Here is a 21,768-nt window from a genome sequence, read left to right on the forward strand (position 1 = left end):
TGTGTGTGTGATAAATTTTGTGTTAAAGCTGTGCAAATTGTGGTGCTATCAAGTAAAGATCTTGTCCAGAAGTTAGACCCAATAGGGATAACTTTGATATGCCCAATTCCAAGAGAATCATTGTATGATTCAAGGGTAAAGTGCTCTCCTTTAAGATTAATTGGAAACCGGCTGCTCCTTGTTGCTGATAGATAGTTAAAGCTTGCTCATGGCTCGTCAGGCATAGCAAAAGATCTTTCGTTTCCTTCAAGTACCAGAAAATCATATCATTTGGTTTACCAGCTGCGGAATTTAAATCAATTATCTGCTCTAGTCTATTGGATCTGCAAAGATAAAAAGAAATGTGATTAGTAAACTAATTTGAGTTTTGTAACGAGATCATAATGTCAATGGTTTATATTATCTTATAGTGACGCCTTCTTTTAATGTAGTTTACCTATTTAAAGGCGTAATCTAGTTTCTACTAGCTCCTAATTGGAATGTGCCATCAAAATTCTTACACAAGGCCGTTTAAGTGGTCAAATTCTAGGATGAAGCTCTTTAGATTCTGTGTCTTACTCAATTCTTCCATTGATCTCTTCGTTACATTTTGCTTACCTGTATATACGAATCTCTGGCGTAGGTCTCAGCAAAAGTAAGGCCACATATTCATCATTATGAAGGGCCAAACGCTCCACTTGTTGATTCTCCAGACTATAATCTAGCTCGTAATGATCTTGCTTCAATTGCCAAATTTCCACAGTTAGATTATGGGTCAATAGCACCAAGGCTGAATCATCATAGGAGGAAGCAGCCGGCAACAGCTGTTTTACCTTGCTCCTGGGTATGGAGGAATTGTTGCTCTTATTGTGGCAATGTATGTTTAATTTATCTGGCAATTGTTGAGCCAGACATTTGAGCTTGCCAAGAATTATCGGGAATTCCTTAATGGACGAATCTTTGTCTTCCAGTCGGAAACCAGCTGCACTAGCAAACAAGAGGCCTGTCGAGAAGAAAAGTACAATGCGTTAAGTCGACTAGGCTGTACACTGTCTATTAGTAAGCGGGTAGATGGAACTATCGATTGATATAGGTATTAAGTAAGTATTATCTGTCAACAGTATGTTTTAAGAACATGTTAAAAGTATATTGTTTTAACTTTGACCGATCAGAAAAAGATCTCAATATTTCTGAATCAAGAATTCATATATAAAAACATTGAATTTACAAATATATACAACAATTTCTTAATAGAAGGAACTAAAAATTAACTTTGTTCGTTTTGAGAAATTTGCCATTATTTTAAAGTTTATTATATTAAACTTTAATGATTACACTTTTTTAATATTCCTTGATTTTTGTCGACCAAATTGAATTTGATATTTTCATGAATGTTAAATTTGTTATAACCTTAAAAGGACACTATCATCTAATAAAAATATATTGAATTACTTATTTAACGATCAGACTTTTTCTATAAGGATTAAATCGAAATTTAAATCTTTTTCGTTTAAAAAGAAATGTGAAAAATATTAGTCATTTTCCAATTTTAATATTATTTGAAAAATAAAATTATTTTAGATTTGTTCACGATTTGGAAATGAGAACCCGCGGGAATATATACAAAATCATTATCATTGATTATAGACATCATTTTGATAATTATAAGTAGTAAACTTTTAAAATGATCAACATTTCTCTTAATATATATAATATTACATGAATTTAAGAGACTTTTGCTAAGTTTCTAATAGACAATCAATACTTCTTTATAATATAGAATCTATATTATAGATTGTTGATCAATCAATCAATATTCTATAATATAAAGATAGCTCTTTAATTATATTTATAATTTCCAATGAATTTAAGGTAGTTCTCTTGAGTTTTTGATCGATCAATATATATGTATTCTCGATCTCTCTCACTCGAAAGAGTTTTATGATACAGATTATAGTACAACGATAAGATATGATTGAAGTAGATAGAAATTTGTTATGACCCCTTCATATGGTGGTAAGGGTATAATGAAAACAAATGCAAAAATTCTGATAACAAACACACAAAGAGGGGAAGGAAGTGAGGTTAGGTTTGCGTGTTTAAAAACCGAAGACGCCAAATCGCCAAAGAGCAGTCGATATCGAATGAACAAAGTGAACGCCCACAAAGAAAGGAAATAAAATGCCAAAATTTGGCATAGTATGTAAAAGCATTTGTGCTGGCCTAATATGGATGGGTTTGGTGGTTAGTTCGCTGGCCACATCAACCCAAGGCACAGGCCAAGTGGCCACTAGGTGAGTGATTCAAAGGGATTAAAAGTGTTCCATGGCTTAAATTCTAAACCAGTCCTAGGTTGGCTCCATTGAACGAATTGGGAATAAGCCCAGGCAAGCCGAATAAGAAGCCGGAAGGAGATCGTCAGGATGTACTCCTGCCCATGGTGATTAATACTTGGAATTTCCCAGAGGCAAATAGATTGGCTTGGCGCATTTTGAATGCCTCACGGGGTGGACTTCGGCAGACGAGAAATGCCGTGGTCGAAGGTTGCACCAAATGTGAGGAATTGCAATGCGATGGAAGTGTTGGCTATGGCGGTTCCCCCGATGAACTGGGTGAAACCACTTTGGATGCCATGATTATGGATGGTGCTACCATGGATGTGGGTGCTGTGGCTGGAATGCGGCGGATCAAGGATGCCATACGTGTGGCCCGTCATGTGCTGGAGCATACCCAGCACACAATGTTGGTGGGATCGGCGGCAACAGAGTTTGCCCAGTCAATGGGCTTTCGTGGTGAATCTTTGATGACGCCGCAGTCAAAAGAAATGTGGCAAATGTGGATAGCAGGGAATTGTCAACCAAATTTCTGGCGTAATGTCTATCCCGATCCAAAGATCTCATGTGGTCCATATAAGCCTCAACCCACGCCTATTACCCGCTGGAAGGAGGATCGTGCTCGAACAGAGTATAAGATTGGTCATGACAATCATGATACCATTGGAATGATAGCCATCGATGCGGATAATCAAATTCACGCCGGAACTTCGACCAACGGGGCACGTCATAAGATTCCTGGACGCGTCGGTGACTCGCCCATACCAGGAGCAGGAGCCTATGCGGACAATGAAGTCGGAGCCGCAACTGCCACCGGCGATGGTGATGTTATGATGCGTTTCCTGCCCACTCTGCTGGCAGTTGAGGCTATGCGAGCTGGCAAGACACCAACAGAGGCAGCTGAGCTCGGCATAAAACGTATCGTTAAACATTACAAGGATTTCTCAGGAGCTGTTATTGCAGTTAATCGGCTGGGTCAATATGGGGCAGCCTGTTATGGCATGGCGGAGTTTCCATTTGTGGTCAGCAGTCCAGTTAAGTCCGGTCCTAATACTCGGACAGAAACGGTTAAATGTTTAGCTAGCCAGGATACAATAAATGTAGTTAGGCTATAAATAAACAATATTTCAATTTTAAGTATTCCCGGTATATATGTAGTGTTGATTAATTTCAAAAACAGTTCATGCAACGCTAGAAATATTGTTGCCAGACTGTTTAAGTTTTTTTCGGTTTCGTTTTGTAACAATAAATGGAGTTTAAAAACTTCGTTGGTTTCATTTTGTTAATTAATTTTGAAAATTATATACTTTAATGGAAGAAACAGAGCACAAAATTTATCAATTTGAAGAGGTTAGGTTCTTGCTGTCATCATTAAACCAAAGAAATAAAGAAACAAAATTATTCAATTATATAGTTAAATAGCATAAGAAATGGAGTGTTTTTCAAGGATTTTTGTTGATCGGATATGTTTAGGCCTTGTGGTCTGTTCACTGGCATTGGAATCTGTAGCGACATGTGATACAAAAAACACAGATGTTCCCAGCAAGTAAGTTCAAAACCACGACTAATTTTTTAAAATTTTTAAATTGACAATCCTAGAAGTGTTCTTTTGTCAGCTAATTTAGCCAAGTCGAATAAGGAGATTAAGGCTAATGTAGAGACTCCACTTCTACCCATGGTCATTAATTCAATGTCACCGATAATAATAGTTGGAAGGAGGACCAACATGATGCAACAGAACACAATATTGGACATGAGAATCATGATACAATTGGCATGATAGCCATTGATGTGGATAAACAGATTCATGCCGGCACATCTACTAATGGTTTGACTTTTAAGATTCCTGGACGCTCTCGGGAGCTCTTGCCGCAGTGAACCGGCGAGGTGAATATGCGCTCTCATGTTACGGCTGGAAGGAGTTCTCATTTGTGGTTAGTAGCCCAGTAAAATCTGGCCCAAACACTCGGATAGAAACAGTTAAATGTTTACCGAAAGTTGTTCAGAAAGTTTCTCAAAATAACTAACAATATTTTAATTATTCCCGGTATATATTCACTTGGGTAAAATGTAGTGTTGAAAAATTTCAAAAACAGTTTCAGACAACGCTAATGTTGCCAGGCTGTCTAAAATTAAAATTTGATTTTAAAAAGTTTTTGGATTCGAAAACAGAAACGAAATATACATTTGTAGAGGTTAAGTTCATGGTGTTGTAACTTAAAACGCAGAAAAGATTCACAAAAAAAAAAAATTCAATTATAGTTAAATTGTAGGAGTAGTAGCGGAAGAAATGCTTAATTTTGGAAAGAATTCTTTACCGATTTGTTTTGCCTTGATTTGTATAGGCCTCGTGGTCAGCCCAATGCCCAATGAATTAACAACATCTGTTCCAATTACAACAGATGTTCCCAGCAAGTATGTTTTAAATTATATATGGTTAAAACTAAAATTTAACACAACAATCCTTGAAGTGTTCCATGGTCAGAACATCAAACTAACTCGAAAAATGAGGTCAATGTTGATCTTGAGAGTCCACTCTTGCCTATGGTCATTAATTCCTGGACCCATACCGAAGGCAATGAACATGCCTGGCATGTACTAAACAGAACACCTGGAGGTCTTGGTGAGACGCGAAATGCTGTGGTCGAAGGTATTACCAGGTGCGAAAAACTGCAAAGCAGGCTTTCTGTTGGCTATGGCGGTTCCCCCGATGAACTGGGTGAAACCACTTTGGATGCCATGATTATGGATGGTGCTACCATGGATGTGGGTTGTGTGGCGGGCCTCCGACGCATTAAGTATGCCATACGGGTGGCCCGTCATGTCATGGAGCATACCCGCCATTCAATGTTGGTGGGAGATTCGGCCACAGAGTTTGCCAAGTCAATGGGTTTTCGCGACGAATCTCTCAGCACGCGTAATTCAACGGATTTGTGGCAACAGTGGATAGATAGCAAATGTCAACCAAATTTCTGGCGTAATGTCTATCCCGATCCGAAGATTACCTGTGGTCCATATAAGCCCAACCGCACGTCCATTACCCCCGAGAAGGAGAACAGTGTTGGGAAAGAGCATACTATTGGTCCTGACAATCATGACACTATTGGGATGATTGCCATCGATGGCGACAATCATATTCATGCCGGAACCTCTACTAATGGGCTGAGCTACAAGATTTCAGGACGCGTTGGTGATTCTCCTATACCAGGAGCAGGAGCCTATGCAGACAATGAAGTCGGAGCAGCAACCGCCACAGGCAATGGCGATGTTTTAATGCGTTTTCTACCAACTCTACTGGCGGTTGAGGCAATGCGTGCCGGCAAGACACCCGCTCAGGCAGCAGAAATTGGAATTCGACGAGTTTTAAAGCATTACACGAATTTTTTTGGAGCTGTCATTGCAGTGAATCGACTTGGTGAATATGCAGTTTCATGTTATGGCTGGGAGGAATTTTCAATTGTGGTTAGCAGCCCACTAAAATCTGGCCCTAACACGCGGATAGAAACAGTAAACTGTTTACCTCGTTCCGGTCCAATCGATTTTTCTGGAATTTGAATTATTCCCGGTAACTTCCAACTTAGTGTTGGTTAATTTCAAAAACAGTTCGGGCAACGTAAAAAAATGTTATTGCCAGACGGTTTGAATTTATTTCCGTTTCTTTTTGTAACAATAAAACGATGTTTAAAAACTTCGTCAGTTTGATATTGCTGTTTAATGTTAATCGAATAACAATATTATATTTTTATGATTTTTCAATTCCGAAGCGGATACGGAAACACAAGCAAGCATAAATTTTATTCGGAGAGGTTAAGTTCTTGCTGGCGTGATTGAAGAATCGAAAAACTCACATCGAAAGAAGGAAAATAAATATTCAATTATAATTTTATAGTTAGAAGCAGAAGAAATGCTTAGTTTTAGAGAGAGATTTTTCGTAATGTGTTTTGGTCTGATGTGCATGGGCCTCATGGTAAGTTCAGTGCCCATGGAATCAACAACATCTGTGCCCATAACCTCAGAGATTTTCAGCAGGTAAGTTTAAAATATTCTCATCAATGTAAACCAAAAATTAATTTGACAATCCTGAAGTGTTCCTTTATCAGCAAGTCCAACCAAGTCAAATAAGGACTTTGGGGCTGATCAGGAAGCTCCTCTACTGCCCATGGTCATCAATACTTGGAATTTCACCAAGGCCAACAGTCACGCTTGGCGCATTCTGAATAGAACACCTGGAGGCCTCGGTCAGACTCGCAATGCCGTGGTCGAAGGTTGCAATAGATGCGAAAAACTGCAATGCGATCTTGCAGTTGGTTTGGGTGGATCTCCTGATGAGGCTGGAGATACTACTCTAGATGCCATGATAATGGATGGTGCTACTATGAATGTTGGTGCAGTGGCCGGATTGCGATACATAAACGATGCCATCCGTGTGGCCCGTGTTGTTTTAGAACATACCAAACATTCGATGCTGGTCGGGAATGCGGCGACCGAGTTTGCCCAGTCATTTGGTTTCCAAGGCGAATCTCTTAAAACGACCAAATCAAATGAATTGTGGCGAAAGTGGATTGGTAAAAACTGTCAACCGAATTTCTGGAACAATGTTCACCCCGATCCGAAGGCATCCTGTGGGCCATGTAAGCTCAATGTCACCGATAATAATAGTTGGAAGGAGGACCAACAGGATGCAACAGAACACAATATTGGACATGAGAATCATGATACAATTGGCATGATAGCCATTGATGTGGATAAACAGATTCATGCCGGCACATCTACTAATGGTTTGACTTTTAAGATTCCAGGACGCGTAGGCGACACAGCTTTTCCAGGAGCTGGCGCATATGCAGACAATGAGGTCGGAGCAGCAACTGCCACTGGCAATGGTGATGTTATGATGCGATTCCTGCCCTCTCTAATAGCTGTGGAAGCAATGCGTTCCGGCAAGACACCTGCTGAGGCCACTGAATTGGCAATTCAACGTATTATAAAGCATTACAAGGATTTTTCGGGAGCTCTTGCCGCAGTGAACCGGCGAGGTGAATATGCGCTCTCATGTTACGGCTGGAAGGAGTTCTCATTTGTGGTTAGTAGCCCAGTAAAATCTGGCCCAAACACTCGGATAGAAACAGTTAAATGTTTACCGAAAGTTGTTCAGAAAGTTTCTCAAAATAACTAACAATATTTTAATTATTCCCGGTATATATTCACTTGGGTAAAATGTAGTGTTGAAAAATTTCAAAAACAGTTTCGGACAACGCTAATGTTGCCAGGCTGTCTAAAATTAAAATTTGATTTTAAAAAGTTTTTGGATTCGAAAACAGAAACGAAATATACATTTGTAGAGGTTAAGTTCATGGTGTTGTAACTTAAAACGCAGAAAAGATTCACAAAAAAAAAAAAATTCAATTATAGTTAAATTGTAGGAGTAGTAGCGGAAGAAATGCTTAATTTTGGAAAGAATTCTTTACCGATTTCTTTTGCCTTGATTTGTATAGGCCTCGTGGTCAGCCCAATGCCCAATGAATTAACAACATCTGTTCCAATTACAACAGATGTTCCCAGCAAGTATGTTTTAAATTATATATGGTTAAAACTAAAATTTAACACAACAATTCTTGAAGTGTTCCATGGTCAGAACATCAAACTAACTCAAAAAATGAGGTCAATGTTGGTCCTGAGAGTCCACTCTTGCCTATGGTCATTAATTCTTGGAACCATACCGAAGGAAATGAACACGCCTGGTACATTCTGAATAGAACCCCTGGCGGTTCATATAAACCCAAACCCACGACCATTTCCTCCGTAAAAAAGAACGATGATCGGACAAATTATAATATTGGTCCTGACAATCATGACACTATAGGAATGGTAGCGATTGATGTGAATCATCAAATTCATGCCGGAACATCTACTAACGGTTTAGAATTTACAATTCCAGGACGCGTTGGCGACTCTCCAATACCAGGAGCAGGAGCCTATGCAGACAATGGAGTCGGAGCAGCAACCGCCACTGGGAATGGCGATATTATTATGCGTTATTTACCCACTCTACTGGCGGTTGAGGCAATGCGTGTCGGCAAGACACCCGCAGAGGCAGCAGAAGTGGGGATCCAGCGTATTTTAAAATATCACACCCATTTTTATGGAGCTGTAATTGCGGTTAATCGACTAGGTGAATATGGGGTTTCTTGTTATGGCTGGAAAGAGTTTTCAATTGTGATCAGCAGTCCCGTTAAATCTGGGCCAAACACGCGGACAGAAACAGTGAAATGTTTACCTAGTCTGCTCTCAAAGGATTCGATTAATAACAATATTTAAATTTCAATTATTCCCGATGAATATTCATTAAAATTTTAGTTGACTGCACAAATAGTGCTAATGTCCGCTAGTATTTTATCCAAATGTTGTTGCCACATTTTATTTCTAGTTATCTATGTAAAAATAAAATTTAGTTTTAAATCTTACCGATACCGATTTTATGATACTTTAATTTTTTTAAATGCCGATATTTATCGATTACAAAAATTGGACAAAAAATCCCAAAAAAAAAGATGTACTAACGCCTTGCAAATCCGCCAAATTGGCGTCGGCATACACAGCAGTGTGAAAGAGAGAGCAACACCAAGCCACATAACGAACGCCAAGGGAAAGGCAAAAGTGCGAAAAAAAATATCAAGCGGCCGCCTTAACAAAAAAAGGAATTACTTGTTTTTTTTTCTTTCTCACTTTGGTATAAATAAAACGCAGTCAAAATTCATAATAACGCACGTTTGTCCGCTCCCGGTGGTCAGAAGTCAATGACTAAAATGGCCATACAACTGGATAAAATTTTAGCGGACATTGCCAAAGAGAAGGCCCTGCATCCCAACAATGGCGGTTCGGCGTCCAAGCAGGAGCAGGACGAGGCCTGGCAGAGAATTGGCCGATTGAATAAACTCTCTGTACACGAATCACGCTCCATATTCATTGTGCTGCAAAAGAAATACGATCAGGAGAAACTCAAACCGAATTCCACATGGAAATTATTCAATCTAATGCATCAAATCCATCAGGAGCACAAGCCACCCGTGGCAATTAAAGAAGATGAGTGAGTATACATTTAATTTATTCAAAATTACGAGTCTAAAGATTAAATTGACATTCCAGTGAACAAGTTCCCATGGAGGAGGTTGAGGAATTTGAAATGCTCGAGGTTCAAGAACAGGAAGAGGATGATGATTCTATGGTGCCGCCTAATCAATTTAGCCAACCGGCCAACTCAACAGGCTCTGGTTCTGCCAGCTCAGATGGCGAAAGTCCCAGCAAATCGTTGAGTTCTAATTCACCAGAAAAATCTGAAGAGAAATTGAAACCCATGGTTGATACACCACGTCCCGCTTTCCAATCGGAGGAAAGAAAATTGCTCAACACAATGGCCAATAACCCACGGGCAGCAACTGTCACATCCTCAAACAACTCGAATGCTTCATCAAATTCTGTCTCCCTGGCAGCAGCAGCTGTACTCCAAAAGAAGGGTATAACCCTGAAGAAGACTCCTGGCATACAAAGACCCACATCAACGGCGTCACACGGTGGACAAAATGCCGCTGCTGCCGGTAAAGGACGCACCACAATACAATTGCCCGATTCTTTAAAACGTAAACTATCCGAGGATTATGGCTCATCGTCATCCTCATCACAAATGGCACGAAAGGGCATGAGATTTAATGCCAAACAGACACAACCCCAACAACAGGGTAATCAAAACTCTGAATCATCGTCGTCATCAAACTCTACTCCAGCAGCAGAACAAACGGCCACAGCTTCAGCTACTTCTGCTGCTCATCATCCTCCTCCTCCACCAGTGGTTCATACCACAACCGCCCAACTGATGCAAGTGAAACGCGAACGTGAGAGCAATCAGACTCCACCACCTGGCATTAATATCATAACCATACCAGCGGCTGCTTCACAGCAAATGAATGGAGTTGGTGCCACATCCTCGACAGCAGCCACCATGGCTTCCACTTCGGTGGCCTCAACCAATGGCTATTCACCGCATGCCGGCATCGAGGAATTGGATTTCAAGAATGATATCATTTTTGAATCGAAATCTGCATCGAATAATGGTGGCGTGGCCAGCGGTGGTGAGATTATCAATTTGGGCAATTTCAATAATTCACTGCCGCCGACATTCTTCAAGAATCTTTGCAACTCATCGCGACATGAAGCCCTTGGCTTGTATGTGGCCAATGTGATGAATCGTATATCGGGTCGAGCAGCTGCCAAATTGGAATTGGGCATATTGAGAGCCATTGTCGATGTACAGAGCGATGAACTGGAGCAGTAGTCTTAAGTTGCCGCCAATATCGACATTTAGTATTTAACTTATATACATTTTATACATACATATATATATATACCGAAATATATATATATGTATGTCTACAACCATATATGCAAGTATTTGTGATGGGCAGAGTTTAAAAACGATTTCAATTTTATATATATGTTTACTTTATGTTTTTTAAACTCCCAAAATAATGACGAGATTACTTTTTATTTTGTTGTAATGAGATTTTAAAAGAATATCAGCAATTGGAATTAGATCGTTTAAATGCCTTAGTCACAGATATGTATGCATATATGTATAATCTAATCTAATCTCAGCTTATACACACACACACAAAACAAACTAGTTGGAAAAAAAACTCTTATAATTTTTGGTAGCTCGTAGAAAACAAACATGTAATTTTTCTCCTATTCTTCATCTGAATGTATTCATTTAACATATTTCCCCCCTCTTACACGCTCAGAACAGAGTAAATGATTTCGAATTTTTATGTTCTCTAACTGATTTTCAGCGTCTATCTATTCACATGTTCCCCTTTTCATCCACACATAATGTCTATAGTTTTTAAGCCTCTCCAGTAAAGAAGTCTCATTTCTCATTTCATTATGATCAATAAAAACAAAAAATACATTAAAAAACTCACTTGAATTGTGCTTAAAGTTTTGTTCCTTCCTTTGCCAGATAAAGTAGTCAATTTGTTCTTTTCCCTGTCCTAAAGCCAAAACATCTTGATCTTCTTTGATGAATGTCTCCAAGTGGGTAAAATTTTGAACCAATTCCTGGAGTAGTATAAAGTTTTCCAATACTTTGGGGGGATCTGTCAAATATAGTGCAACAAAATTATATAAAAGTCATGGGTAAACTCATATTTTTCTTTACCATTTAGACGTTGCTGCACTGCAGCCACATTTGCTTGAATCTCGGACCAATCATCTGTGGCACGTTTCCATTTGTAAGCATTTGCATTGGTTTTAGGCGGCTCCTCCTCCTCCTCATTGATAATGGTACCGAACTCATAGTTACCCACACTTAGAGGCTGTTTGAAAACTAATTCACTTTCCACATGGAGATTTGGACGATTTCTTGCCTTATTGACCAAAAGTTCATTGACATTTAGACCATTAATGTGATCTACCCAAAGTTCTTCAATATTGTGAGTCAAAATACGTTGCTCTTGCGGTAAAACGTTGTCCACCCTCAAAGATCCTTCGCTATATTGCTCTCTATCACGCAATAATAGATGATCTGATGTCCAAGGTATACCATTTACCAGGCCATCCACTCGAAGATCATTATATAGATTCACTGCATCTAATTGACTTTGACCTGCTATCGAGTGATTGCCATAAATATATACAGCATTGTTTATCCAATTTGCTATGGGTATATTAGATATAAGGCTGTTGGGCGTGGCATAAAGACGTTTTACAGTGGCACTGGGAACAACTTTGAGAGCCTCAACGGTGGTCAGGGAAGGATTGGTAACATTTTCCTTGGGCAGGCATACAATATCATCAACTAAATTTAATTGATTTATAAGAACGTTTTCCAAATTCCCCTGAACAATGGCACGGGAAGCTTTCCATTGTCCGGATATGGTATGTATGCCGGATGTCTTTAAGGTATTTGCCACAAAATCATCAAAATTTAGCGAGTTATTACTGGAAAATAATAGAAAATTATAAATTTATTATATCTGAAAACCATTTAAAAAAAAAGGTTCTTTTGAATGTATAACTAAAAGTTTGCTTTAAAAATGTGACATAATGAAACTAAAAAATATATATTCTATAAATGTATGTATAAACATATTCTATAATTATTATTTAAAAAAACAAAAAACAAACCCTCTAATTATGTATTAATGTTAAATTTTATAGGTGACTCTAATTCTGGATCTCAAAAAATTAAATAATAAAAATTAAAATTAAAACAATTCTCAAGTTAGGCCTTAATTTAATAAATTTAGTCACATTCCTACAATTTGTAATAATAAGTAATGTTATTTACAAATTATACACATTTAAAAAAATGAAGTAATTAAGACAAAAATGATTAAGCTGCTATTTAAAACTAAAATAAAAGCCCATAAATTGTTATGCATAACGAATGGAAATGTAGCGTTAAATTAAAAACGAAAAACAAATTACTCATTCAAAAATGTTAGAAAGGAAACGCATTTTACACGCTAATGTAAAAATAAAATATATGTAATGTTTAAGTAATAATTTGAAATAAATACGAATAAAGAGTTTATAAATCAGCTGTATTGCAAAGCAAAATCATAAGCTTCAAATTCATAATTTTTGAAATATTTTGGTTAGCGAAAACCAGTATTTCGTTAATTGCACCAAACGGTCACATTAAGCAATAACAACTGGGTCCCCGTTGTTTGCCACTATTCATACGAAAAGAAAAACTGTAAAGTTAAACTACACACATTTATATACCTCCCGCTTCCTGCCCCCACAAAAGTGCATTTAAATACAAAAAAATTACAAAAAATAAATACAACGCAAAAAAGCTACGGATAAAACATCAAATACGGCACACATACATAGACACAAAACACACAAAGAAAGGTATGCCAATATGTGAATAAATTGTGTTTCATATCGAATTGCAAAACGTGTGCCCCTTTTCGAGAAGACAATGTGCAAAAGAGAAATTCAATTTCACTCGCTCGAACAGCTGATTTCTGAGTCTTCTTTCAACACACACACAGTTGCTGTGCTTGTCAAACTGTTAGCGCGTAAACAAATGAATTACACCTCCCCCCCTTACCCTTAAATCAGTCACCGACACCTCACATCGACGCAACCGATCAAAGTGAAATTTAATAGCTTCCAAAAATGAAACATTTACATTAACGAAACACACACAACGAACAAAAAAAAAAAACTACTTACTCTGCCTCATGGCCATTATTTTTGTTGGTGTTGTTGTTGTTGTTGTTGCTGATGCTGCCACGTAGTTGGGCCAGTCTGGCTGTAGGAGGCTCCGCGAAAGTGACGTCATTATTGAATTGAACGGGTATATTAACTTGCTGATTGGCACGAGTAAGACTAAAATATCTGCGTCCAATCTTGTAGAGCTTATGACCATTTAGGTCGCCCTGTAAAAGTTAATTCAATTGTTTACTTTACAGTTAACTTTAATCCGATTGGAGTTGTAGTCTGACTTGTAGACTGACTTGTGTATATATTTATTTTCATACGTTTTTTTTGTTTTGTTTATTTCGATTCAAATTGTCATAGACAAAACTGTCAAAGTGTTAAATTTCAGCATTTGAAACATTTGAGACCTTGAAATTAAAGTGAATAATTGAGCTTTGACTAGCTGTAAACAGTTCTAATTATCTGCTAAGTCATAGTCACAGTTCCAAGACAAAAGTTTGTAAGTTAATGACTTTCTGTTTAGTTTAGGAGTTAGGAGATCATATTAACAGTGCCTACTTAACGCATAGATAGATATTTTAAGTGAAAATTAAGAATGTTTGAGCTTTTAACTTTTTTATCTTGTTCAAAAAGGTCAATAAGTACTTTTTCATGACTTTAACTTGTTTATAAAGAGATTTCTTTCAACTACTTTTTCGGTAATATGACTGATAATCAATCTTTTAATGATATAGAGTAACAAAAATTGCAACTTTTGAATTGTGAAAACAGCTACAAATCTGAAAAATTAGGAAATTAAAACAGTTTCTATGTAATCACAATGAGAGATAGCAGATATTTTTAACAAATGATCTTTAAAAAAATGGCAAATAGTATTTTAAAGTCCTCATTCTATACTGCATTTTGGAAAAAAAAAAATTTCCAATATTTTAATAAGACTAAGGCATTTGTCTTCAATTTGTTAGTCAAAGTAATTTCTGTAATCTATAGTTTCAACTCTATGCTATATAAGTACTTTAAACGTACAAAAATAGATGACTTAGTGTAACATTTACACAATAAGTTAAATAGTTAATTACCTGAAAGTTAATGAGGCCCTCAAAGCTAGCCGAGTTTATTTCCGGTTGACTTAACTCTATGGGCTCATTGTCCAGCCACACACGATTAAGTAAGTCATCCAAATGATGGCCATTTAGAGATTGATATTTGGGTTCCTCATCAAATTTAGCTTGCTCTACAATTAATGAATCCTCTTGCAGATAATCGGCTATTTTGTCCAGGGGGTAGCCATTCAAAAGACTGATATTACACAGGTTGGAGATGGCTAAATTGCCCTTTATATTAACGGGTTGTAATAGATAGCCGCCACCTGACTTATATAGCAAATCCTCTGGCACATGTAGACCATTTAAACTGCCCACTTGGACATTTGCCTCCATGACAATTGGATTCTCTAAACAGATGAGATTTCAAAGTGCATTAAAAGTTATAAATAATGTGTGTATGTATTTTAACTTACCAAATCTCACAGTAGGCAACAGCTCACTGGCATTTAGTCGATAACTATCTTGGACCAATTGGTCTAGGGTATAATTATTCACTTTGCCATAGATTCCAACACCCTCGGGACTCTCCATGGCGGCCAGACTTTGGGGGGCTGTGAAATTTTGCTCTCTTCGCATAGTCAACCAATTATAACCAAATTCCCGACTGGTTAGACCATTCAATGTTTGTCCAAAACTCAAATGTGTTATATTAATTGGCTCTTGGAATGTAAAATCTCCCACATATTTAATATTACCGGCCAACTGTTGCAAACGTTGCTCAATTTGTGGCACATCCCATTGATGATTGATGTGACCTTTAAGCCATAGATTTTGGGCATAGATTGTTGTGCCATTGAAATTTTCTCTATCCCAAGGTGCTTTGCTGCCCGTCGTATATATATCCGTCAAGGATTGATTGAAAATCCTTTGACCATTTAAGTGTAAATTCTCTATATTCAATTTATTGGCGTTCAAGTGATTTATATGTAATGTGGCATTGCTTATTTGATTCTTAGACAACTGCAGATAATCATTTGGATTTAAGCCATTCAATTGAAGGTTTTTAGCTTGAACTTGAGTCGTTTGCAGACTTTCCATATCGATGGGCCATTCAATTGTCTGATTGCCACTTTTGGTCAGCAGCGAATGCGACAACTTTTGAATGTCATGACCATTTAGATATTTCACTTCAGCATATCCTTGGCTAATTTCCAGTTTTTGTGGAAAGAATTTTGTTGCCTCAACCATTTGAACATCCGGGACATTCAATTGAATCAATTGTTCTAGATGTTGCTTATTGAGAAAACTGAGATTTGTTTGATTTGCTTTAAGAGGTTGATCAAAGCGTATAATAACATTTTTTAATGGTTTATTGAGTGGAAGAGCTTTATTCAATGACTCTTTGGCTGAACGTTGTGTGGCTGAATCAACTAAATCTTTCATAGCCAATTGTTTACCTATAATAACCTGATTATTGATCGTGTAATCACCTTGTAGAACCAAAGATTGATGTGTAACTTTCATGGGTGACATGGCCCTTAGCTCAGGTCCCAATAGTTGACCCTAAAAAGGGAAAGTTTTTACTTTAGTTTAGAATGGAAAATATTAAAAAGTTTTCATTATCTTACCGCTATGGTTATGGGTTCTTGAACTTGAACACGCTCAAATCTTTTGGCACCCTCAATCACTTGGGTATAATTGGCTTCTTTTAGTAATAGATCAAATCGTTGACGATCGACATGTATGTGATTTAGACGTTGATTGATTAACAAACGATTCACTTGTATGGGTTGGGCAAATTGTACATCCTGTTGCACTATATAATTGCCACCATCAATTGAAACTAAATGATTCAATGAACGATCATTAATCTCATGACTATTGACTAGAACAGTTTTGGTTTTCAAATGTTTTACATCAATGGAAGACTTAACAAATTGCACTTGTTCTTGTTCTTGTTCCTCTTGTTTCATGCTCTTACGTTTGAGTGTCTGATCGAGCAAGTGCATCCAATTGTAGCCATTTAGCTTGCCCTTTATTTGAAGATCTTTTACTTCAAGTTTTTCTATTAGATTTCCCGATGGTTCCTTGTAATTTTCGCTGACATTCACTTGGCTAGCATTGACCCAATCAAAGATGGGTTTCTTAACATTTAGACCATTGATGCGTTGGGCAAGCAATTTATCATGGATTACCATGGTATCAACAGTCAGTTCTGCAAATTGATGTTCCTCTTTTACTCGTTGTGGATGCGATGCTTCTCTCTTGTTCAGATGATGAGTTTGAGCATCCCTTTCAACCACATCCAATGCCCTTTTGGCATATTCCAAGGCCTCCCAATAGTTGGAACTTAATTGAAGTCTTTCATCTGTATAGGTTTTGGTTCTAATACGCTTTATATGAGATTTCTGTAATTGATCCTCTCTTGTTTTTAGCTTTTGCTCTAAACCCTTGATCAGATTTTCTATGTTTTGCTGTTGCAAACGTTGTTTCTGCTGACGTGCCCATTCAATTATTTGCTGACGCAGCACATTGGCGTGTTCATCTTGTTTATAGAGCGGTTCGTATATATTTGTCTCGTTGGCTGCCATATTTTCATTTGCAATCACTGCAATAAAAAAAGTTTATTTACACAAGAAAGTTGAGAGTAACAAAAGTCTTAAATTACCTACTAAATGGAGTATCTTGCTTTTGGGACCAGACTTAACACCAAGGATTAACAAAAACAATGCGTTTAAAAAGATCAATAACCTTTTTAAATGTCAAAAAACAAACAATATTAGCATTACTTATAATTTTAGGTAGTGACTTCTTAAATCTGTTAGTAGGTATAAATATGATCCTCTTTTGGCAATGTAATGACTGTTTATCATCATCTTATGTTATTAGAACGGTGTAAACTAAGTTTAAGCTTTGTCGCACGTTGTGAGAATATAACTTTTGATTAGATAGATTGACTTTTGTGAGGTTAGGCTTACTTTTTTGAGGTTAAGTTTACTTTTGTAAGGCTATGTTTACATTTGTGAGGATAGGTTTTACTTTTATCAGGTTGGGTTTATTTAAAAAGATATGTACTATGTACTATATCAGTTTAGTATTCAGAGTATTTGCATAGAGGTGTTAATAGTCACTAGATAATAACTAATTTGGGACTGCCCATTTAGTACCTTATATAGACGGCGATCGCCGTTGGTAATCGAAGCTCTCATCAATCAAGTATAAGAAAGGTAGAAAATTTATTTCTCAATTTAGTGTTAATTACTTGGAATTACTTTTTTAAAAAGATAGCCCTTAGAGAAGACATTAGTCCAAAGAGGGGCAAACTTTTAAGTCATTTATGGTCAAATTTTGCATCTTTATACTTACCTAAATACTGTTGATCGTTTTCCTCATAGTTACGCATACGGGCAACGCCACGACTAAAGGCTCCTTCTGTAAATTGTACCGATGACTCTTCAAATTTCCAATCATTAAGGTTATAAATCTTAACATCCTGCTTATGACAAGCCACCAATAAAAGAAACTTTTCCGATATGGCATGCTAAAACGATAAAACAAAATCATAAACTGATTCATTGTTTCACTCTTTTGTTTTTTGGAACCCACCTGCACGGGTAAAACACGTTCCAGGTTATAGAAACTTAAACGCTGATAGGGCACAAATTGTCCCTTGTCATACATATAGATAACAGTGTCGGCTTCGCTGTTGCTGCCATTCACACCAATCTTATTGCCTAGTATGAGAAAGTGACGACGATCTACCTCATTTATGGGTAAACTAAAGTATTTTACATCAACTGCTCCATTGCTGCGTAAACGTTGAAATAACTGGAATCGTCGTATGGTGGAATTATATCTATAGATCTCCGAATTGGTTGCAGTACGTCCATTGGAACCGGCATAATTGGCCACAGCCACATAGTCATTGAAATCAATGCCAAATGCCTCGAGGCGTCGTGCATTGCTACAGGCTATGGAGCCAAGACGCTGAAAGGTACCCGTAGTCCATTTGAAGTAAGGACAACGTTGTTGCTTTACATCATCAATAGAACCTGTATCGATAGCTTGCAGGAGAGTCAACTCCTGACTACTTATTCTCAGATACATGCCACGCAAATGTAGACTAGCAAAATATTGCACTACACGTATGCCCGTTTCTGGGGAAATTTCATAGATGGGAGAACCTTCACGAGCCTTCCTAATGGTTTCTGTGTGGTTAAAACTAAGGGCCACATAGCCTCGACCACCGTAAGCTAAACAATCCAGAGCCACAGCTTTGGGTGTAGGTAGTTCAAGTAGTAATTCATAAGAGTTTGCACTGGGTTTCCATTCGTATACTGCAAATTGACGTAGATCCGCTTCATTCTTATGCAAGGCCGTGGCATATTTCACTGTAGGCAACTGCAATATGCATATGTCCAAGGGAAAGGCCACCGGCACTGAGGCAACACGATTTAGACCATTAAAAGTGTAGCTGGCTAAAAGCATTAGTTGTAAAAGTAATTAGTACTTTAAGTAAATTCTCTTCATTAGCTCTGGACTAAACCAAAACTACTCTCTCTTAGAACTCAGATCATGATGATGGCTAATGAGAATGAACAACAAATCTATCGTGGATGCATAAGTCAACAATTGGAGGAATTGGAATTACTTAATTACATTTATTGTAAGCCAAATGAATTGCAATTACTTGACCCCAGTGTTGTCACCGATTACAATGAGTATTTGGAGAAGAGCCACACATTGCCAGCAGCTCATTTGGAATACATTATCAAATTGCCAATAATGGGTAACAGCAATAATATTGATGTACGCATAGAATTACCTCATCTATATCCCAAATTGGAAAAGGCAAGGATCAGTGTGCATTCATCGTTGCTGGGCAAGCTCAAAGAGGAGTATCTACAACAAGAAATTACCAAATATTTGGAGGAGCAACAAGAAGATGATACAGAACCGTATATATATCAATTATTATCATGGTTACAAGATCAAATGGAAGTTCTACTCAAGCGACCAGCGAGTGAGTTTACTTCAAATGAAGTTCCCGTAGAGGCAGAGGCCTCTACAAACCTCGAGCGAATGTGGATCTATTCCCATCACATAAAATCGACAACGAAACGTCAAGAACTCATACGCCAGGCACGTCAATTGGAGCTAAGTGGTTTCAGTAGACCTGGAAAACCGGGCATTATATGCATCGAAGGGGATTCGGCTAATGTTCAAGAATATTGGCGTTCCATTAAATCTTTGCGTTGGCAAAAAATCACTTTAGTTCGCACTGAAACCAAACAACGTAAGCGACGTTTTGATAATTTCACCGAGCAGCTATTCAATGCCGAAGGCAGTTCCAACTCTGAGGAGGGCATCATGAATATGGGTCAATTTATTAAATTTCTAGATGATCATGGCTCTGGCTATATAAAGGCAGAGTTGTTTGGTTTAGCCTAAACAAAAGCTACATATCAAATTTTCGTTAAGTTTGTTAATAAAGTTTGTTAAAGAAAAAACCAAAACCTTTGTCAAAGAATTGCTGATAATCCGCTGAAATGGCAGCACGTTTATATAGATCCGTATCAATATCGGAGCCCAATCTCTGACTAGGATAACTCAAATGAAAGTGTACATCAAATGAATTGACCACTATGATCAGATAGTTAATAATAAATAGAATTCCAAGTAATTGATACATTTTTTACACGTCTAACATTGAAGAGACAACACGTGGATACTGAAAATAACTCTTTGTAACGGTTTTGAAAGCTTCACAGAGAAAAGTTTATTGAACAGCTGATTGAAATCAGTGCTGGACTAAGTCAGCGATGGGCCTAACATACTTAATCATATTAAACTACATTATTTCATATGAAACCATCACCCTCAATATGTTGATTACTACTCGTTCCAATTGAAGCTTTTGCCGTGGTTGTAACCTCTTGTGTTGTTTCCTTTACTTTCTGTTTCTTCATAAAGGCACAATAGCAACAATAATGTGAACCATTTGGATTTGTCTCCTCTTTAACTTTTGCTGTGGCTTTCCAACGTTTCACACACCAAATCTGGGCATAGGCTCGACGAAAATTTTCATTATTAAAGCCATAGATCATGGGATTGACTGCAGCATTGAAAAACATTAAATATTGTGAGAAATACCAAAATAATTGCATTCCACTATTCACAGTGCTATCCGTTGTATAATATTTCTCACGTAATACAATCAAAATGGTAAAAGGCAAACGTAAGACCAAAAAGACGACAACCACTATGAATAAAGTCTTGGCCACACTTCGTTTATAGCTGACAGTCAAAGGATGTTCACGACTTAGAACACGTTTCTCATAGCGATCCAACTGCAAAGAAAATACAGAAAATATTATAATAAAACGATTTACACCTCCAATTCCACCCACTCACCTTATAGAAAATGGCTATATAACAAATCAACATAATGCCCAATGGTAGCCATACCAATATGGTAATTAATACATACCAATATTTTGGTAATATTGAAGTGTTCTCTTTGCAATATATCTCGGTGAAATTCTTCCAAATACGCACTCTATATGAACGATATAGGGCCAAGGGTGAAGCAAATAATACACCTAATATCCAAGTACATAAAATCACAATTTTCGCTGCTGTAAAAGTTAAACGTGTCTCTCGTGGTAACACTATGGCCGTAAGACGATCATAACTAACCACAGAGAGATTAAGGACAGCTGTAATGAGAAATATAACAACCAGGAAACCCTCCATTTTACAGCCCACACAACCCAATTGATAATTCTGATAGAAATCATTGACCATAAACATGGCCGGACATATCAAGAGAGTTAAAAAATCAGCCATAGCCATATTGGCTATAATCAAATTCGTTGGAGTTCGCAAAGATCTATTTGTTGCAATTAAATAGATCATTATAAAATTGCCATACAGTCCAAAGGCAATTACAGGAATAAAAGTGCATATTTTCCAAGTAATTTCTGCACTCGATTTATGCAACCAAATGCGTTCTTCAGGAAAATTCCATTGGCTAAAATCGAACTAAAGAAAGAGAGAAAATTAAATAGAGGAAAACGTAATAAAGGGTTTTTTCTTTTTTTGTAAATTTACCTTAAAGCTGGTAGCGCTGTAGTCAACCATTTTGCACTTCCTCTTTGAATGAATTTGTTGGCCCAACTGAC

At 37.4% G+C, this 21,768-nt stretch overlaps 7 protein-coding genes across 9 annotated transcripts; 5 read left to right on the forward strand and 2 right to left on the reverse strand.

The window, feature by feature from the left end:
• Positions 1 to 22: 22 nt before the first annotated feature.
• Positions 23 to 20,322, reverse strand: LOC6640727. Of its 2 annotated transcripts, XM_047009801.1 has the most exons (11): positions 20,102 to 20,320; positions 18,191 to 19,062; positions 17,951 to 18,125; positions 16,213 to 17,192; positions 15,058 to 16,147; positions 14,618 to 14,991; positions 13,551 to 13,756; positions 11,521 to 12,302; positions 11,285 to 11,458; positions 598 to 982; positions 23 to 323 (listed from the first exon to the last, which is right to left on the reverse strand). In XM_047009801.1, the coding sequence occupies exons 1-11, from the start codon at positions 20,274 to 20,276 to the stop codon at positions 23 to 25; spliced, it is 5,514 nt and encodes a 1,837-aa protein (XP_046865757.1). In that variant the 5' UTR covers positions 20,277 to 20,320. The 2 variants fall into 2 exon arrangements, with proteins under 2 accessions (XP_046865757.1, XP_046865758.1); XM_047009802.1 differs by lacking the exons at positions 23 to 323; positions 598 to 982; positions 11,285 to 11,458; positions 11,521 to 12,302; positions 13,551 to 13,756 and adding an exon at positions 14,222 to 14,317 and having other exon boundaries at positions 20,102 to 20,322.
• LOC6641006 (putative N(4)-(beta-N-acetylglucosaminyl)-L-asparaginase GA14866) lies at positions 2,063 to 3,579 on the forward strand. Its single transcript, XM_002063924.4, has 2 exons — positions 2,063 to 2,273; positions 2,326 to 3,579. Exons 1-2 carry the CDS (start codon positions 2,161 to 2,163, stop codon positions 3,425 to 3,427), a joined length of 1,215 nt encoding a protein of 404 aa, XP_002063960.2. The 5' UTR covers positions 2,063 to 2,160; the 3' UTR covers positions 3,428 to 3,579.
• LOC26529740 (putative N(4)-(beta-N-acetylglucosaminyl)-L-asparaginase GA14866) lies at positions 3,850 to 6,014 on the forward strand. 2 transcript variants are annotated; one of them, XM_015178694.3, is made up of 2 exons: positions 3,850 to 3,858; positions 4,784 to 6,014. In XM_015178694.3, exon 2 carries the CDS (start codon positions 4,857 to 4,859, stop codon positions 5,865 to 5,867), a length of 1,011 nt encoding a protein of 336 aa, XP_015034180.1. In that variant the 5' UTR covers positions 3,850 to 3,858; positions 4,784 to 4,856; the 3' UTR covers positions 5,868 to 6,014. The 2 variants fall into 2 exon arrangements, with proteins under 2 accessions (XP_015034180.1, XP_023030791.2); XM_023175023.2 differs by lacking the exon at positions 3,850 to 3,858 and adding an exon at positions 4,558 to 4,727.
• On the forward strand, positions 6,051 to 7,964 carry LOC6641007 (putative N(4)-(beta-N-acetylglucosaminyl)-L-asparaginase GA14866). The gene is made up of 3 exons (XM_002063925.3): positions 6,051 to 6,341; positions 6,399 to 7,874; positions 7,931 to 7,964. Exons 1-2 carry the CDS (start codon positions 6,217 to 6,219, stop codon positions 7,483 to 7,485), a joined length of 1,212 nt encoding a protein of 403 aa, XP_002063961.3. The 5' UTR covers positions 6,051 to 6,216; the 3' UTR covers positions 7,486 to 7,874; positions 7,931 to 7,964.
• On the forward strand, positions 8,907 to 11,283 carry LOC6641008 (uncharacterized serine-rich protein C215.13). Its single transcript, XM_002063926.4, has 2 exons — positions 8,907 to 9,396; positions 9,456 to 11,283. Exons 1-2 carry the CDS (start codon positions 9,107 to 9,109, stop codon positions 10,636 to 10,638), a joined length of 1,473 nt encoding a protein of 490 aa, XP_002063962.2. The 5' UTR covers positions 8,907 to 9,106; the 3' UTR covers positions 10,639 to 11,283.
• LOC6640728 (RWD domain-containing protein 2A) lies at positions 12,991 to 20,068 on the forward strand. Its single transcript, XM_002063928.3, has 2 exons — positions 12,991 to 13,223; positions 19,150 to 20,068. The coding sequence occupies exon 2, from the start codon at positions 19,160 to 19,162 to the stop codon at positions 20,033 to 20,035; it is 876 nt and encodes a 291-aa protein (XP_002063964.2). The 5' UTR covers positions 12,991 to 13,223; positions 19,150 to 19,159; the 3' UTR covers positions 20,036 to 20,068.
• Positions 20,323 to 20,370: 48 nt separating the features above from the next.
• Positions 20,371 to 21,756, reverse strand: LOC6640729 (neuropeptide FF receptor 2). Its single transcript, XM_002063929.4, has 3 exons — positions 21,698 to 21,756; positions 20,999 to 21,628; positions 20,371 to 20,934 (listed from the first exon to the last, which is right to left on the reverse strand). The coding sequence occupies exons 1-3, from the start codon at positions 21,725 to 21,727 to the stop codon at positions 20,446 to 20,448; spliced, it is 1,149 nt and encodes a 382-aa protein (XP_002063965.2). The 5' UTR covers positions 21,728 to 21,756; the 3' UTR covers positions 20,371 to 20,445.
• Positions 21,757 to 21,768: the final 12 nt, after the last annotated feature.

This window comes from Drosophila willistoni (assembly GCF_018902025.1).
Source record: "Drosophila willistoni isolate 14030-0811.24 chromosome 2L unlocalized genomic scaffold, UCI_dwil_1.1 Seg168, whole genome shotgun sequence".
Taxonomy (NCBI): Eukaryota; Metazoa; Arthropoda; class Insecta; order Diptera; family Drosophilidae; genus Drosophila; species Drosophila willistoni.

What these genes read in the sequence shown, in the direction of transcription:
- LOC6641006 (XM_002063924.4), top strand. Translation starts at nt 2,161, where the DNA reads ATGCCAAAATTTGGCATAGTATGTAAAAGCATTTGTGCTGGCCTAATA. An exon ending in ACAGGCCAAGTGGCCACTAG is followed by an intron (nt 2,274 to 2,325) that starts GTGAGTGATTCA and finishes ATTCTAAACCAG; the next exon opens with TCCTAGGTTGGCTCCATTGA.
- LOC26529740 (XM_023175023.2), top strand. Translation starts at nt 4,603, where the DNA reads ATGCTTAATTTTGGAAAGAATTCTTTACCGATTTGTTTTGCCTTGATT. An exon ending in ACAACAGATGTTCCCAGCAA is followed by an intron (nt 4,728 to 4,783) that starts GTATGTTTTAAA and finishes CAATCCTTGAAG; the next exon opens with TGTTCCATGGTCAGAACATC.
- LOC6641007 (XM_002063925.3), top strand. Translation starts at nt 6,217, where the DNA reads ATGCTTAGTTTTAGAGAGAGATTTTTCGTAATGTGTTTTGGTCTGATG. An exon ending in ACCTCAGAGATTTTCAGCAG is followed by an intron (nt 6,342 to 6,398) that starts GTAAGTTTAAAA and finishes ACAATCCTGAAG; the next exon opens with TGTTCCTTTATCAGCAAGTC.
- LOC6641008 (XM_002063926.4), top strand. Translation starts at nt 9,107, where the DNA reads ATGACTAAAATGGCCATACAACTGGATAAAATTTTAGCGGACATTGCC. An exon ending in GTGGCAATTAAAGAAGATGA is followed by an intron (nt 9,397 to 9,455) that starts GTGAGTATACAT and finishes TTGACATTCCAG; the next exon opens with TGAACAAGTTCCCATGGAGG.
- LOC6640728 (XM_002063928.3), top strand. Translation starts at nt 19,160, where the DNA reads ATGATGATGGCTAATGAGAATGAACAACAAATCTATCGTGGATGCATA.
- LOC6640727 (XM_047009801.1), bottom strand. Translation starts at nt 20,276, where the DNA reads ATGTATCAATTACTTGGAATTCTATTTATTATTAACTATCTGATCATA. An exon ending in TCAGCAATTCTTTGACAAAG is followed by an intron (nt 19,063 to 20,101) that starts GTTTTGGTTTTT and finishes TAATGCTTTTAG; the next exon opens with CCAGCTACACTTTTAATGGT. An exon ending in CCAGAGATTCGTATATACAG is followed by an intron (nt 324 to 597) that starts GTAAGCAAAATG and finishes TTATCTTTGCAG; the next exon opens with ATCCAATAGACTAGAGCAGA.
- LOC6640729 (XM_002063929.4), bottom strand. Translation starts at nt 21,727, where the DNA reads ATGGTTGACTACAGCGCTACCAGCTTTAAG. An exon ending in ACAGCGCTACCAGCTTTAAG is followed by an intron (nt 21,629 to 21,697) that starts GTAAATTTACAA and finishes CTCTTTCTTTAG; the next exon opens with TTCGATTTTAGCCAATGGAA. An exon ending in ATATAGCCATTTTCTATAAG is followed by an intron (nt 20,935 to 20,998) that starts GTGAGTGGGTGG and finishes TTTTCTTTGCAG; the next exon opens with TTGGATCGCTATGAGAAACG.